The sequence below is a fragment of the Hirundo rustica genome, chromosome 28, assembly GCF_015227805.2.
Source record: "Hirundo rustica isolate bHirRus1 chromosome 28, bHirRus1.pri.v3, whole genome shotgun sequence".
NCBI classification, from domain to species: Eukaryota; Metazoa; Chordata; class Aves; order Passeriformes; family Hirundinidae; genus Hirundo; species Hirundo rustica.
Window position 1 is genome coordinate 3,429,169 of NC_053477.1, and position 16,239 is coordinate 3,445,407.

The 16,239-nt window shown below is 51.6% G+C and overlaps 1 protein-coding gene across 1 annotated transcript in view; it reads left to right on the plus strand.

The window, feature by feature from the left end:
- Positions 1-4,152: 4,152 nt before the first annotated feature.
- LOXL2 (lysyl oxidase like 2) overlaps positions 4,153-16,239 on the plus strand; it is a 58,787-nt gene continuing 46,700 nt past the window's right edge. Inside the window, 2 exon segments of the mRNA XM_040087667.2 lie at positions 4,153-4,294; positions 12,021-12,399. Coding sequence (XP_039943601.1) covers positions 12,057-12,399 — 343 coding nt within the window. The 5' untranslated portion in view covers positions 4,153-4,294; positions 12,021-12,056.

The following is a 16,239-nucleotide window of genomic DNA, read 5'->3' on the forward strand; positions in this document are numbered from 1 at the left end:
GAGGGGTCCTGAGGTGACATCCCTGGATTTCATCCCTGGATCCCATCCCTGGATTTCATCCCTGGATCCCATCCCTGGATTTCATCCCTGGATCCCATCCCAGATCCCATCCCTGGATCCCATCCCAGATCCCATCCCTGGATCCCATCCCATTGGATCCCATCCCAGATCCCATCCCTGGATCCCATCCCAGATCCCATTGGATCCCATCCCTGATCCCATCCCTGATCCCATTGGATCCCATCCCTGCTCCCACAGGACGAGGCAGAACCCCTCCCTCCCTCATTCCCACATTTCCCGTGGGATGCTCTGCGTTCCTGCGGCTGCGTTTCTCCTTTGGCTTCCCAGAATTTCTCTCTCCTCGTGGTTTTTTAGGGGAAAATCTTCATTTCCCTGCTCCACCCTCACCTCCAGCGGAGCAGGAATCCGTCAGGAATCTGGGAACGGATCCTTTGTGCCTCCGGCATTTTGTCAGGAGCTTCCATGGGGGAATTCTCCTTCCAGCGCTCGATTCCTTCACTCCCTGCTCATCCCTGAGGAACCCCAGACAGGGAATGAGGAGCACTCGCCCAGCACTGGGATTTTCCTTCTTCCAGGAATTCCCGGAGCTCCCATTCCACGGAGATTCCAGCCCCTCCCAACCCTTTTCCTGAAAGGTTAAGGAAGGGAAAAAAAGGAAGATTTTCCCTGGGAATGCCTGGAACCATCCCCCTGCTCCCGCTGGGAGGAATTCTCTGGGATTCGGGTTTTTCCCACCTTGGCTGTGGGATTTTCCAGAGGTTTGGTTAACGGGGAGCTGCCCCATCCCTGGAGGAATCCCGGGCTGGGTTGGGATGATTTCATCCTTCCCACCTAAACCATTCCACGATTCTAAACTGGAGAAATTCCCACAGGGATTAAAACACCAAAACATCTATTTTAGGGGGGAAATGCCGACGAATTCCTCCAGAATTTTGGGATTTCTCAGCCGTTGGGATCCGGCTCTTCCATCACCCATGGCAGGAACTTCCCGCCGGATCCCTCGGCCGCGAAAACGGCCGCGAGGCCCTGAAATTCCTGCGGATTTTTGGGAATCTCCGGGATCACCTCCGCAGGGAAAAGCTTTTTTTTTCGGGAGCTGCTCCGGGAATTGGAGAGGTCGAGCTGCCCCAGGGGTGCAAACACCGGGATGGGGAGGGAATGAGCCTTTCCCAAAGAACCGCAAATGAGGGGAATTACAGCGCCCAGCGGGCCGTGCCCGATTTTTGGGAGCAGGGAGCGTGACCGGGACTCCTTGGTCCAAGCTCGGCTGCGTCCTTGGAAAAAAACCCCGGAGGGGGCCGGGGATGGGGCCGGGAATGGGGTCGGGAATGGGGCTGGGGATGGGGCCGGGAATGGGGCTGGGAATGGGGCTGGGAATGGGGCTGGGAATGGGGCTGGGAATGGGGCTGGGAATGGGGCCGGGAATGGGGCCGGGGATGGGGCACGGAATCAGCCGGGATCGGGATTTGTACAGGGAAAATCCGTGCGCAAAATCACCGGGTGCAAAAATCGGGATCCACTCTCATGGAACAGCCTCGGGGACCTGGGAAGATCCTTCTCTGTTTCCCAGATCCATTTGGAGCAGGATTTTTTTTCCCTCTGCGGAGTTCCCTCTGTGATCCCGAGCTCTTTCCAGATCCCTTTTGCCCTCTGAGCGCTTCTCCCTGGGTTTTACCCGGCTCCGGGATGAAGGGGGCGGCAAATTCCCTGAATCCAAGCTCGAGCTTTGCTGGATTCCTGCAGGACGCTCCATCCCGAGCTCTCCCTGCCATCAGCCGGGATTTTTCATGGATGCGCTGCTGTGTCCTCCCCCTTTCCTGCCTCATCCCTCGTCCCTCATTCCAGCCGGGAATTTCTCCCTGGAGTTTCTCCTCTTTCCCCTGATGGCCCCGAGCTCGCTCTGCCGAGGGCCAGGATCCGAATCCCGGTGTTTGTTCTCTTCCCTGAGAATTCCTGGGGCAGGGAAAGGGCCTGGGAGCTCATCCCATCCCAGCCCTTTCCTCTATCCTGGGTTACTGCAAATCCCAGAGATCCCAAATCCCAGAGATCCCAGAACCCAGAGATCCCAGAACTCAGAGATCCCAAATCCCAGAGATCCCAGAACCCAGAGATCCCAAATCCCAGAGATCCCAGAACCCAGAGATCCCAGAACTCAGAGATCCCAAATCCCAGAGATCCCAGAACCCAGATCCCACATCCCAGAGATCTCACATCCCAGAGTTCCCAGAGATTTTCTCTGGAAGTGACTTGGACACTTCCAGGGATCCAGGGGCAGCCAAAGCTCCTCTGGGAATTCCTTCCCAGCCCCTCCCCACCCTCACAGGAAGGAATTCCCTCCCAAAATCCCATTGATTTCCTTTAATTCCGATGCCAAACCCAGGGCAATTTCCCTTCCCAATAAAAGAACTTGGGAATTGCTTCCAGAGCAGCAGGAATTGGAACCAACTCAGTTTTTTCCAGCAGTTAAGATGGAGCTGGGCCCTGAAGCAGGAATTGCCTGGAGTGGATAAATCCGGTTGGGAAGGGATGGAAAAACTGGGGAAAGAGAATGGAAAAACTGGGAAAAAGGAGAAGCAGGGAAAACTGGGGAAAGAGAACGGAAAAACTGGGAAAAAGGAGAAGCAGGGAAAACTGGGGAAAGGGAGAAGCTGGGAAAAGGGAGAGTGGAAAAACTGGGGAAAGGGAGAGTGGAAAAACTGGGAAAAGGGAGAGTGGAAAAATTGGGAAAAGGGAGAGTGGAAAAACTGGGGAAAGGGAGAGTGGAAAAACTGGGGAAAGGGAGAGTGGAAAAACTGGGGAAAGGGAGAGTGGAAAAACTGGGAAAAGGGAGAGTGGAAAAACTGGGAAAAGGGAGAATTCTCCTGATGGGAATGTTCTTGGAGGGTTGGTGCTGCACTGATGGAAGCGTGTCCGGAGCTGGGCGTTAACCACGGAATTTTTAATCCCAATGAACAGAATTCAGTTGGAATTGCTGGGCAGGAGGATCCCAGAGGAAAACCCACGGACAGCGACCCCGTGCCAGGGCTGGAAAATCCACTAAAATGGGAATACACTGGAAAAATGGGAATGTTCCTCCCCAAGTTACCTTTGGGAATGTTTTCCTTCCTGTGTCCATCAACTTCCTGCTGATTCGTTTGAAAATTCCCACAGAACGGAGATTTAAACACCAAAGCCGGGGCGAAAATCCCGGGGAATATTTTGGGATTTGGGAAATGCTGCCCAAAACCGGGGCAGGAGACAGAATTCCGGGTTCTTCTCAGAGATTTGGAACCCACTCAGTTTCCTGTCATTCCCACACTTGAAGCGAAGGGAATAAAGAGAATTTTTGGGATGAATTAAACCCCGGCATGCACGGGGTGACTTCCAAACCCCCTGGATGAGGAGACGCCGGAGGCTCAGAACGATGTGGGATCGATCCAGCTCTGATTTTTGGGAAAAGAAAATAAATCTGGTCCCACCTGGGAATTCTCCGATCTGGGATTTGCTGGGTTTTTCCACGAGGAATTGTTTTTTAACCCTCGGGACTGCCAGGAGTGGGGAGTAACTGCAGGACAAGCTGGGATAATAATAATAGTTATTATTATTATTAATAATAATAATATTCCCTGGGGGGTTTTTGAGCTGCTGTAGGAGCGAGTTTGAGGAATATCCAGCAGCTGGAAAAGCGGGATGCTGAAAGGTTAAAGGTGTGGGAATCCCAGGGAATTTGGAGCAGCTAGAAAAACTAGATGATGAAAGGTTAAAGGTGTGGGAATCCCAGGGAATACGGAGCAGCTGGAAAAGCGGGATTTTGCTGCGGGATTAAGGGTGGGAGAATCCCAGGAATTCCAGGATGCAGCAATCACAAGGATTCAATCACCTCGGGGTCCTCAAACGTTAAAATTCCCCCTGGCGGAGCCGGGGATAACTCCCAGCGTTCATTCTCTGGGAACACCCGGAATAAAAAAAATCCACGTTCCTGATTTTTAGGAGGTTGGGGTTTTTTTTTTCCCCCTCTTTTTTTTCGGGAATCGCTCCCCGCGCTCTGCCTCCTGTCGGGAGGAGCGCCGAGCGGCGGGGGCGGCTCCGGGGAGGGGTTTGCGGAGCGAATCCAGTGAAATTTGGCAGGAAGCAGCAGCAGCGGCAGCAGCTCCCGGCCGCACATTTCCCTGCCCGCGGGAGGAATTCTGCTCTCCAGAGCCCGAGGGGATCGCGCAGCCCGGGAGGGAGAAGCGGATGAAGCCGGGACGGGGCTGAGCTTCCCCCGCTGGCAGCGCAGGCACCGCTCTCCGAGGTAAATCCAGCCCGGATCCGGGAAAATCCAGCCCGAATCCGGGAAAATTCAACCCGAACCGAGGGGAATTCAGCCCGGATCCGGGAAAATTCAACCCGAACCGGGGGGAATTCAGCCCGGATCCGGGAAAATTCAACCCGAACCGGGGGGAATTCAGCCCGGATCCGGGAAAATTCAGCCCCAATCCAGGAAAATTCAACCCGAACCGAGGGGAATTCAGCCCGGATCGAGGCAAATCCAGCCCGAATCCGGGAAAATTCAACCCGAACCGAGGGGAATTCAGCCCGGATCCGGGAAAATTCAACCCGAACCGAGGGGAATTCAGCCCGGATCCAGGTAAATTCAACCCGAACCGAGGTGAATTCAGCCCGAATCCAGGAGAATTCAGCCCAAATCGAGGGGTATTCAGCCCGGACCGCGGTGAATTCAGCCCCGGACCGAGGCAAATTCCCCCCTAATAGAGGCAAATTCAGCCCCGAGCGAGGCAATTTCAGCCCAAACCGAGGCAATTTCAGCCCCGCGAGCCGCGTTCTGGGCTCTGACTGCCCCAAAAAGCGGCGCCGATTCATTAATTTCAGCATTTCCCAGCTTTTCTTTCTCTCTTCTCCAAGTTTCATTCCCCTCCTTCTCTCCCAGCGCGTTTCTCTCCCTCCCCGAGCTGCGTTTGGCCGCGCTGCGGTGCCGAAGGTTTTCGGTGTCGCTTTTTAAAGAAATCCTGGCCGAGCTGGAGGTTTTATCCCCTTTTTTTTTTATCCTTTTTTTTTTTTGCTCTCAGCCATTCCCGGCTGGAATAAAACCGGAGCTGCAAACTTCCAACCGCGAGTTCGGGCAATGCCCGAGCTGGGATTTGGTGAAATATCCCGAATTTTGAGCAGAAAAAAAAAAAAAAAACAAAACCCCAAACCGGTTCAGCGTTGGGTAAAATCGTGGAGCCTCTTGGAGTTCTCCTCTCTGGATAATTCCCAAGGGTTTGGTTTTTTTTTTTTCAGAGGGAAAACTCCGGGGCAGATGTTTTGGCAGAAGGTGCAAAACGAGTCCTTAATTAAAGACATTTTCTGCTGTCACTGGGATTCTCCCAGCCTGCCGGCACCTCCTTAAAAGCTGCTTTATCCCGGTCGTTTTTAGGATTCCTCCGGGATATCCACCTGGAAAAGTGCCCCGGAGGAACGTGGGATGTTCCACCCGGCCCGGGCTGAGCTCCCAATTAACCTTGATGAAGATTTCCCTCCCCATGAGGTTTTGTTGCTCATTAAAGAGCTGTTGACAGCGTGTAGATGAAAGATCCAAGCCCGGATAATTCAGGATATCAGGGAGGAAGATCCAAGTTTGGGTTTCTGGGAGTGCAGCGGGAAAATAAATTCATTATCCCCACAACCAGCAGCGTAAAGGTGACGGCGCGGTGCTCCCGATTTTTCCTGGATCCATGGGTTTTTCCTGAAAATCCTGGGTTTAGGGCTCCTCCTTCCCAATTTTCCTCCTCATTGAGCCGCCCACGGCGGTGGAATTCCCTCGGCTGGGGAGCAGGGAGAGGTCCAATTAATATTAAATGAAATAAAAACGTGAATTTCTGGAATTCTCCGAGTGCTCGGGGAGAAATCGCGCCTTGGAGCGAGCGCTGGGTGCTCCAGGAGGGAATTTCCATCATCCTGGGCCCAAAGGGCGGGAGGACGTTGGGAAACGTCCCCAAAAAATGGGAATTTTTCATCCTCAGGCTCAGGATTCCTCTCCGGTCAAAGCCAGCAGGAGTTTGGGGTGCGGAAATGAGGATTTTAGGGAAGTTCCAGCAGGACTGGGAAAGCTCTGAGCATTGCAGAGGTCCGGTGACGCAGCCCAGGGTGATTTGATGGAGATTCCAGGTGTTTTGATGGAGATTCCAGGTGATTTGATGGAGATTCCGGGTGATTTGATGGAGATTCCAGGCGATTTGCTGGAGATTCCGGGTGATTTGCTGGAGATTCCAGGCGATTTGCTGGAGATTCCAGGCGATTTGCTGGAGATTCCAGGTGATTTGCTGGAGATTCCAGGCGATTTGCTGGAGATTCCAGGCGTTTTGCTGGAGATTCCAGGCGTTTTGCTGGAGATTCCAGGCGTTTTGCTGGAGATTCCGGGTGATTTGATGGAGATTCCAGGTGATTTGATGGAGATTCCAGGTGATTTGATGGAGATTCCAGGTGATTTGATGGAGATTCCAGGCGTTTTGCTGGAAGTTCACTCCTTCCGCAGGCTGAGACCCCCAAAACGCTTTCCCAGGAGCGAGCTCCGGGTTTTTAATCCATTATCAGATTCCCAAATTCATTGTCCTTCCTGTCCCCGCGCTCCTCTCCGCTTTCCTTTCCCTTCCTCCGTTCAGATCCATTTTTTTTCCCTTTTATCCCTTCTCCTCCTGAACATTCCAGACCATTCCCAGCGCAGTTTCCAACCCGAGCTCCCAATTCCCGGCACCGGGATCATTCCCACCTCACCCAGGTGATTTCAGATCCCTTTTTTTTTTTTTTGACATTTTCTCTCCCACTCGTGCCCATCCACAAGACCCCAAAAAACTCCCCGGGAGGAGGAAAAGTCCGGCTCCAAAGCCACGGTGGAAGTTTGTTATTCCGAGGAGGGATTTCCCAGGAGTAACAGCAGCCAGTTTGTCCCGCTGCTGGATGAGGGAGCGTTAATTAAATTGATTTAATTAAAACAGCATCGCTCGGAGGGATCCTTGGAGGCTCCCAGATCCACCCGGGAATCCTCTCCAGGGAAATTTGGGGTGTTGGACCCCGAGCCCGGCTCAGCTCTGCTCCCTCAGCGCACGCAGGATCCTCCTCTGCGGCCGATTCTCCTCCCTCGGGATGGATTTTTTTTGCTGTTTAAGACTATTTAAATCGACTGCGATAAATTGAATTTAAATTAAGACGTTTATATTTCAGATGTCGGGGTGATTTAAGGCTGGTTTAAGGTGATTTAAAGATGTATAAGGTGATTTTAAGGTGATTTAAAGATGTATAAGGTGATTTAAAGATGGTTTAAGGTGATTTAAGGATGTATAAGGCGATTTTAAGGATGGTTTAAGGCGATTTTAAGGTGATTTAAAGATGTATAAGGTGATTTTTAGGTGATTTAAGGATAGTTTAAGGTGCTTTAAGGATGGCTTAAGGTGATTTTAAGGTGATTTAAGGATGGTTTAAGGTGATTTTAAGATGTATAAGGTGATTTTAAGGATGGTTTAAGGAGGTTTAAGGTGATTTAAAGATGTATAAGGTGATTTTAAGGTGATTTAAGGATGGTTTAAGGTGATTTTAAGATGTTTAACGTGATTTTAAGATGTTTAAAATGTTTAAGGTGATTTTAAGATGTTTAACATGATTTTAAGGCGCTTTAAGGATGGTTTAAGGTGATTTTAAGATGTTTAAGGTGATTTTAAGATGTTTAACGTGATTTTAAGGTGCTTTAAGGACGGTTTAAGGTGATTTAAGATGTTTAAGGTGAATTAGAGTGATGCTGCTTAGAGATTAAAAAAAAATAAAGATCCAAACTCGGGCTTTTCTGCCGGAGATTGGGAATTTCTGCCAATTTTCTGGGATTTGGTGCCCCTGATCCTTCCCGGAACCTTCATGGCTCAGGTTTTTAGGAGTGGGAAGGAGAAGGGATTTAATCCACGGGGATTTAACCCTTGGGAAGCCGTGGCAGGGCAGAGACTCTTGGAACCAAATCTCATCCCAGGATTTTAATTCCCTTTAATAATTCTGGAGACGCTCCCGGCGGAGAAGAGGCTGGAGAACTCCGGGAAATCCTGTTCTCACCGCTGAGGAATGCAGGAATTCCCGGGATTCCCGGGGTTCCCGGTTCCGAGCGGCTGAACACCAACGGGACAATCGGGACAATTGTCCCCTGCTCCCGAGGGATGTGGAGCGTCGCTGGATCCTCAGCTCCCACCCAGAATTCCAGACTTCCCTTTTGTTGTCAGGATGAGGATTGGGAGCAGGGAGGTGCCTGGGTTTGGGGTGAAAAAAGGGGGAATTTTGGCTGGGATTCGTCTCAGGAGAGCAGGAGGTTGTGTCACAGCTGGGGAAGTGCTGGAGAAGGGAAAACTCGGGGATTTGGAGCTTTGGGAGGTCCCTGAAAAAAAGAGGGAATGAAATGGGCAGAGAAAAGGGACAATGGATTCAAACTGCCAGAGGGCAGGGACAGGTGGGATGTGGGGAAGGAATTCCTGCCTGGAATTCCCAGAGGAGCTGTGGCTGTCCCTGGATCCCTGGCAGTGCCCAGGGCCCGGCTGGGATAACCTGGGACAGTGGGAGGTGATTCCCTGCCACGGCAGGGGTGGCTCTGGTGGGATTTAAATCCCTTCCAACCCCAATCATCCCACAGTTCCATGACAATTCCATGGTTTTCCCTTCCTTCCCTTTCCCTTGCCATCCCGCGCCTCTGTTCCCTTCAAGAGCCAGGACTGGAGCTCTGGAGAGAGCTGAGTCAGCAGCCACCAGGATCCTGCCTGCAGTCCCTGAATCCCTAAATTCCTGCGGGGCTGGAGCTCAGCCTCCAGCCGGGAACACGGGAGGGAGACCTGGAGCGTTTCCTGCCCTCTGCTCCGTGGGTTTTTAATGCTCTGCCTCGGATTCCTTTGAATGGAGAGACCAAAATATGGGTCTGGAAATCAGGAATGGGTCTGGAATGGGTCAGGAATCAGTCAGGAATGGGTCAGGAATGAGTCAGGAATTGGTCTGGAATTGGTCTGGAAGTGAGGAATCGGTCAGGAATCGGTCTGGAATAGGTCTGGAATGGGTCAGGAATCAATCAGGAATGGGTCTGGAATGGGTCTGGAAATCAGGAATGGGTCTGGAATGGGTCAGGAATCAATAAGGAATCGGTCTGGAAATCAGGAATGGGTCTGGAATGGGTCAGGAATCAATAAGGAATCGGTCTGGAAATCAGGAATGGGTCAGGAATCAGTCAGGAAGTCAGGAATGAGTCAGGAATTGGTCTGGAAGTGAGGAACTGGTCTGGAATCGGTCAGGAATCGGTCAGGAATAGGTCTGGAATGGGTCAGAAATCAGGAATGGGTCTGGAAATCAGGAATGGGTCTGGAAATCAGGAATGGGTCAGGAATGAGTCAGGAATGGGTCAGGAATGAATCAGGAATTGGTCTGGAAGTGAGGAATAGGTCTGGAATCAGTCAGGAATTGGTCTGGAATGGGTCAGGAATCAATCAGGAATCAGTCTGGAATCAGTCAGGAATTGGTCTGGAATGGGTCAGGAATCAATCAGGAATCAGTCTGGAATCTGTCTGGAATCAGCCCGGAGGTGGTTGGAGGCTGTGAGGGGAGGGATGAGCCCAAGACCAAGGCAAAACCCAGCCCAAACCAAACCCCAGCCCGGATTTATCCTGGGGGATCTCGGCGCGTGCAGCTCCCTCAGCCCGGAGGGGGAAAACGCGTCCCAGCGTCGCTGCCGTGGTTTTGCTGGAATGTTTTCCACGTGAAGTGGTGTTCCTGCGGTTTCCTGGTGCCCCCCTGAACGTGTGGCTGCAGCCTGGTGCTGCCTTTGGAATATTTTGGGGTCTTTTTTTTTAAAAATCGCTGCTGCAGCTGAAGGGGAAGGGAGAATTTTCCTGGATATCCGAGGCCTAAAATGCCTCGGAGCTGAGGAGGGAGAATTCAGGAAAGGATAAATCCGGGATTTCTGCGGTTGTTGTGCTGCGGGGTGAAGGAACTGCCGGGCGGTTTTCTCTGTCTTCAGTCCTCTAAACAAAATCCCCAAAAAGGATCTGGGCGCTGGGGCTCGGAGCCATGGAATGGTTTGGGTGGGAAATCCCTAAATCCCGGCTCCTTCCACCACCCCGGGGTGCTCCAAGCCCGGCCTCGGACGCTTCCAGGGATGGGGCAGCCACACCCTGAGCTCCCCCGTGCCAGAATTCCGTGTTTTCCCTCCTGTCCACTCGGGACAGACGGAAAGCTGAGAGCCCATTTCAGCCTCGGGAATTTTCCCTGGATTCTGCTGCGTTCCTCAAGTTTCCCTGTTGGATTTGAGCTGGGTTTTTTGGGTGGGTTTTTTTTTTTGTGGGAATCCCAAGTCACGGCTGAGGACAAATCCCTCTGGATTCCGCTTTTCCTGGCTTCACCTGAGGGAATTTCCTCGAGCCCCTCCGTGGACGGGGGCTGTGGGAGCGGAAGGTTTCTGGTTCCTTCTGGGGGATGCAGAGCCCGTGGAAGTTTTCCCTCCCGGCGTTTGGGATCGGAGGGAGCGCAGGGCGCTGTCCCGCTCCTGTGCGGAATTCCCAGGGTTTTTTGCGGGTGGGATGGGATTTCTGAGCCTCTCCCGATCCCCCAGCACAGGTGGAACGCGGTGCTGCTCCCACCTGAGAGCCGTTTTTCCTAGGGGTGTGTTGGGAACGTTTTCCTACACCCTCAGAATTCCTTTTTCCCAGCCCGAATTCCCTCTCTGGCGCCGGGATTTTCCCGTTTATCCTCTCTCCCCAGGGTTTCTCCAGCTCTGGGAATTTTCTCCTTTCCCTGTGCCGGACCAGGGTTTGGACTCTGATCCTCGTGGATCCCTTCCAGCTCAGGAATACTCCACGATTCCCAAATCCCTCCGTTTCTGAGGAACAAAAGCACAAACCCATTCCAGAGCAGCCCCGGGCTCGGCAAAGCTCTGCCGAGAGTGAAGCTTCCACCTCCTGGATCCGCTCTAATCCCCATCAGGCTGATCCTGATCCCAATTAAAGCAACCTGGAACTCTGCCCTGCCCTTCCCCTCCCTCCCCAGCTGCTCCCGAGGTCTCCCAGCTCCGGGATTCTTGGAAAGGCTCCGGCCTCTGGCAGCGCCGGGGTCATTAACACCTCCAGGAGCCATCCCCAGCCCTCCCCCGCGCCGTTTCCCCAAATTTTTTTGTGTCTTTTGGCTCCAGCCCTCGGTGAAAGGTTGGATTTGAGCAGGGGAAGGGGAGGTCACAGCTTGGAGTTGTTCCCCGATCCCGAGGGATCCCCCGAAGCGGGGGTCCGTGTTTCCCGTGGCACGGGGCGGCTCCGGAGCCTCTCCTCCTCTCCAGTTTTCGGGTTTAGCTGACGCTGAGCTTTCTGGAGGCTCAGGAATCCAACAAAAATCACCCAGAGGGGAATTTGTTCGTGTTCCGGAGGGATTTGGATGGAGTTTTCCTGCTGGGTTTGTGGAGAAGCGGGAAATCACTCGCTACAACTCCCAGCTTAGGGAATTTTACCTTGGGATCTCCTCTGTGTGATTTCCCCACATTTTTGTGTCTCCTGGCTCCAGCCCTCGGTGAAAGGTTGGATTTGAGCAGGGGAGGGGGAGGTCACAGCTTGGAGTTGTTCCCCGATCCCGAGGGATCCCCCAAAGCGGGGCTGACACGGGGCTGGGTTTCCCTTGGGATTTGGATGGAGTTTTCCTGCTGGGTTTGTGGAGAAACAAGAAAATCACTCGCTACAAGTCCCAGCCTAGGGAATTTTACCTGGGGATCTCCCCAGCACCATTTCCCCAAACTTCTGTGTCTTTTGGCTCCAGAGGATTTTACCTGGGGATAAATTTTGGGGGTGAAGTTACGTGGCCAGCTGCCCTAAACCTCCAAACAGGGCGAGATTTCCGTTTGTTTTTCCCCCCCACAAGAACCAATTCCCCCAATTCCATTTTTCCCAGGCGCCGCCGGAGACGATCCCCAAGAGACGCCGGTTTTACCCCATCGCTGAACCTTAACTAAAACCCGATTTTTTTTTTTTTTTTTTTTTCCCTCCCAGCTCAGCCCCCGCCCGGATCCGACAGCGAGGACGGAAATGGGAAGCTCCCAAATTTTCCTCTCCAAGCCCTGCCTGGTGCTGCTGCTCCTGGCCCCGCTGAGCTGCGCCCAGCACGAGCGCTGGCCCGACCCCGCCGCCGACCCCGAGCGGGAATCGCGGCCGCTCCCGAGAGCCGCCGGCGTCCCCAGGATCCAGCTGAGGCTGGCGGGGCAGAAGAGGAAGCACAACGAGGGCAGGGTGGAGGTGTTCTACGGCGGGGAGTGGGGCACCGTGTGCGACGACGACTTCTCCATCCACGCCGCCCACGTGGTGTGCCGCGAGCTGGGGTACACCGAGGCCGTGTCCTGGCTGCCCGGCTCCAAGTACGGCAAAGGAGAAGGTGAGGGAGCCTGGGAACAAGGAGAGAGGGGTTTTCTGGATTGGAATTATCCCTGATTTCAGTTTATTTGGTGATTTTGGGGTGTTTCTCTCTTGTGCCGCGAGCTGGGGTACACCGAGGCAGCGTCCTGGCTGCCCAGCTCCAAGTACGGCAAAGGAGAAGGTGAGGGAGCCCGGGAACAGGGAGAGAGGGGTTTTCTGGATTGGAATTATCCCTAATTTCAGTTTATTTGGTGATTTTGGGGTGTTTCTCTCGTGCTGTGCTCTGTGAGGTAGAAAAAGTGCAAAATTATTGGAAAACATTCAAAGGATGGACACGGGGATGGGGCAGGGTCTGGAGCAGCTGAGGGCACATGGATTGGGATCCCAGGGAATTGGGGGGACCATTCCAGCTCCTCCAATAATCCCTGATTTCAGTTTATTTGATGAATTTGGGGTGTTTCTCTCTCATGTTGGGAGCTGGGGTACACCGAGGCCGTGTCCTGGCTGCCCAGCTCCAAGTACGGCAAAGGAGAAGGTGAGGGAGCCTGGGAACAGGGAGAGAGGGGTTTTCTGGATTGGAATTATCCCTGATTTCAGTTTATTTGATGAATTTGGGGTGTTTCTCTCTTGTGCCGCGAGCTGGGGTACACCGAGGCAGCGTCCTGGCTGCCCAGCTCCAAGTACGGCAAAGGAGAAGGTGAGGGAATCTGGGAACAGGGAGAGAGGGGTTTTCTGGATTAGAATTATCCCTGATTTCAGTTTAATTGGTGATTTGGGGGTGTTTTGTGCTGTGCTCTGTGAGGTAGAAAAAGTGCAAAATTATTGGAAAACATCCAAAGGATGGACACGGGGATGGGGAAGGGTCTGGGGCTGCTGAGGGCACTTGGATTGGGATCCCAGGGAATTGGGGGAATCTCTCCAATTCCCAAGAATCCCTGATTTCAGTTTCTTTGGTGGTGTTGGAGTTTCTCTCCCGTGCTCTGCTCTGTGAGTTAAAACCAGCGTGAAATTATTGGAAAACGTCCCCAGGACGGACACGGAGATGGGGAAGGGCCTGGAGCAGCTGAGGCCACTTGGAAAAGAGGAGACTGAGGGGAGATTTTTTGGGATCTGCTCCTGTTCCGTGCCAGGGACGGGATCTGGACAAAGCCGGAGCTGTGCCGGGAGGATTTCGGTTGGATTTTAGGGAAAATTTCCATGTCATGGTCTGGCCTGGGACTCCAAAATGGCCTGAACGTTTCATGTCCCGTGGGAATATTTTATGGGAATAATGATTACTGGATTATACGGGATTCAGCATTTTGGGGGCCCTCAGGCTGCTCCTGGTGGGGAAAAGCCGTTCAGCCTCATCCCGAATTCTGTCTCATGGAATCCTGGAACGGTTTGGGTTGGAAAGGAGCAGAAAATCATCCAATTCCCCCCTGCCATGGACAATTCCCACTGTGCCAGGGGGATCATCCTGGCCTTGGGCGCTCCCAGGGGCACAGGGGCAGCCACAGCTCCTCTGGGAATTCCAGCCCAGCCCCTCCCCACCCTCCCAGGGAGGAATTTTGTCCCAAAATCCCGGCTGAATTTCACCCTTGTCCTGGGGATGCGTTTTTCCGCCTCCTTCCTCGCCCTCTGAGTTTACACCCGGTGGAAACGTGGAAAATCCAACCCAAATCCCAAATATCTGCCGGGCAAACCCTTCGGAAAGGAGAATATTTGCGTGTGACGGCCGGGGAATTCCTGAAATCCCCGGGTTTGAGAAGGAAAACTCTGAAATAATCCGGGAATAACAACAAATCTGCGTAATAAGGGGACGCCCCGAGGGATTTATCGGGATTTGGGATTGGATCTCGTCCCGCAGAGGATTTTTCCTGCCCTCCCTGGAGCCCGGGGGATCCCACAGGGATAAAATCCCGCTCTGGAGGGCCGAGCGCGCCGTTTTGGGTGGATTTGAGCAGTTTTTGAGTGCTCACACCTATAAATGTCCCGTAAAAGAGCAAGCGGGGCCCGGGGGAAATCGAAAACCTTGGAATGTGCTCCCAAACTTGTGGATTTTGGCTCCGGAGGCAGAGCAGGAGATTTCCAAGCGTGACATCAGAAAACAAACCGGGCTGGCCACGGGGTTGAACGGGAGGGAGAATTCCCAGGGAAATCCCTCAAATCCCAAACCCAGGGTCCGGGGGAATTCTTCCCGCTCTGCTTCTGAGGAGCCTGGTTTTGAATGTATTAATTAAATATTTTAAATAATTAGATATTGTTTATATCTACTTATTTAAATGTATGTAATGGACAATAATATATATATATTTAAATTAAATCAACAAAATATAATATGTTATCATATATAATTAATCACAACAATATTAATATTTGATCAATATTGATATAATATTGATTGAAAAGATAACCCATAATATATAATTATATTTTTATATTACATATATAAATATATATATATAAATATATAGATACAAATATATAATTCAGTCAATAAAATAGACTCATATATAAGTGAATAAATGCATTTCTTTAATATTTTAAATCAGTCGATTCTTTGATATTTGATGAACATTTAATTCCATCAATCAAAACCACAGTTATCTGTATGTAAGCGAATCTATTTATTTAACATTTTGCATAACTAGATTCCTTCATTATTTGATGAATACATAATTATATCAATCAATCAAATAAAATTATATATAAGTGATTCAGGGAATCCAGCCCGGATTCCTCCCCTCGGGACCTCAGCTGTGTTTTCCTCCTTTTCCAGGGAAAATTTGGCTCGACAACGTGCGTGGCTTGAGCTGCCGCTTTGTTCACCCTGAATTTCATATCTTCATTTTCACACCCCAGTTTTCACACTGAGAATTTTCATCACTTGCCCCTGGAGCAGCACAGGCTGGAGGTGGATTTTATTCCCAAATGGATAAATAATGGGAAAAGCCACTGGGCCAGAATTTTTCCCAATCCATTCACTGTAATTTTCACACCGAGAGCCAGACCCAGCGCTTCCCTGGAACCCAGATTCAGGGAATCCAGCCCGGATTCCTCCTCTTGGCATCTCAGCTGTGTTTTCCTCCTTTTCCAGGGAGGATTTGGCTGGACAACGTGCATGGCTTGAGCTGCCACTTTGTTCACCCTGATTTTCATATCTTGATTTTCACACCCCAGTTTTCACACTGAGAATTTTTATTACGTATCCCAGGAGCAGCACAGGCTGGAAGTGGATTTTATTCCCAAATGGATAAAGAATGGGAAAAGCCACTGGGCCAGAATTTTTCCCAGTCTATCCACTGTAATTTTCACACCAAGAGTGAGACCCAGCGCTTCCCTGGAACCCAGATTCAGGGAATCCAGCCCGGATTCCTCCTCTCGGGATCTCAGCTGTGGTTTTTTTCCCATTCCAGGGAGGATTTGGCTGGACAACGTGCACTGCTCGAGGTGTCGCTTTGTTCACCCTGATTTTCACACTGAGAATTTTCATTACCTATCCCAGGAGCAGCACAGGCTGGAGGTGGATTCTTATTCCCAAATGGATAAAGGATGGGAAAAGCCCCTGGCCCAGAGCTTTTCCCAATCCATTCACTGTAATTTTCACACCGAGAGCCAGACCCAGCGCTTCCCTGGACCCCAGATTCAGGGAATCCAGCCAGGATTCCTCCCCTCGGGATCTCAGCTGTGTTTTCCTCCTTTTCCAGGGAAAATTTGGCTGGACAACGTGCATGGCTTGAGCTGCCACTTTGTTCACCCTGATTTTCATATCTTCATTTTCACACTGAGAATTTTCATCACTTACCCCAGGAGCAGCACAGGCTGGAGGTGGATTTTATTCCCAAATGGATAAAGGATGGGAAAAGCCACCGGCTCA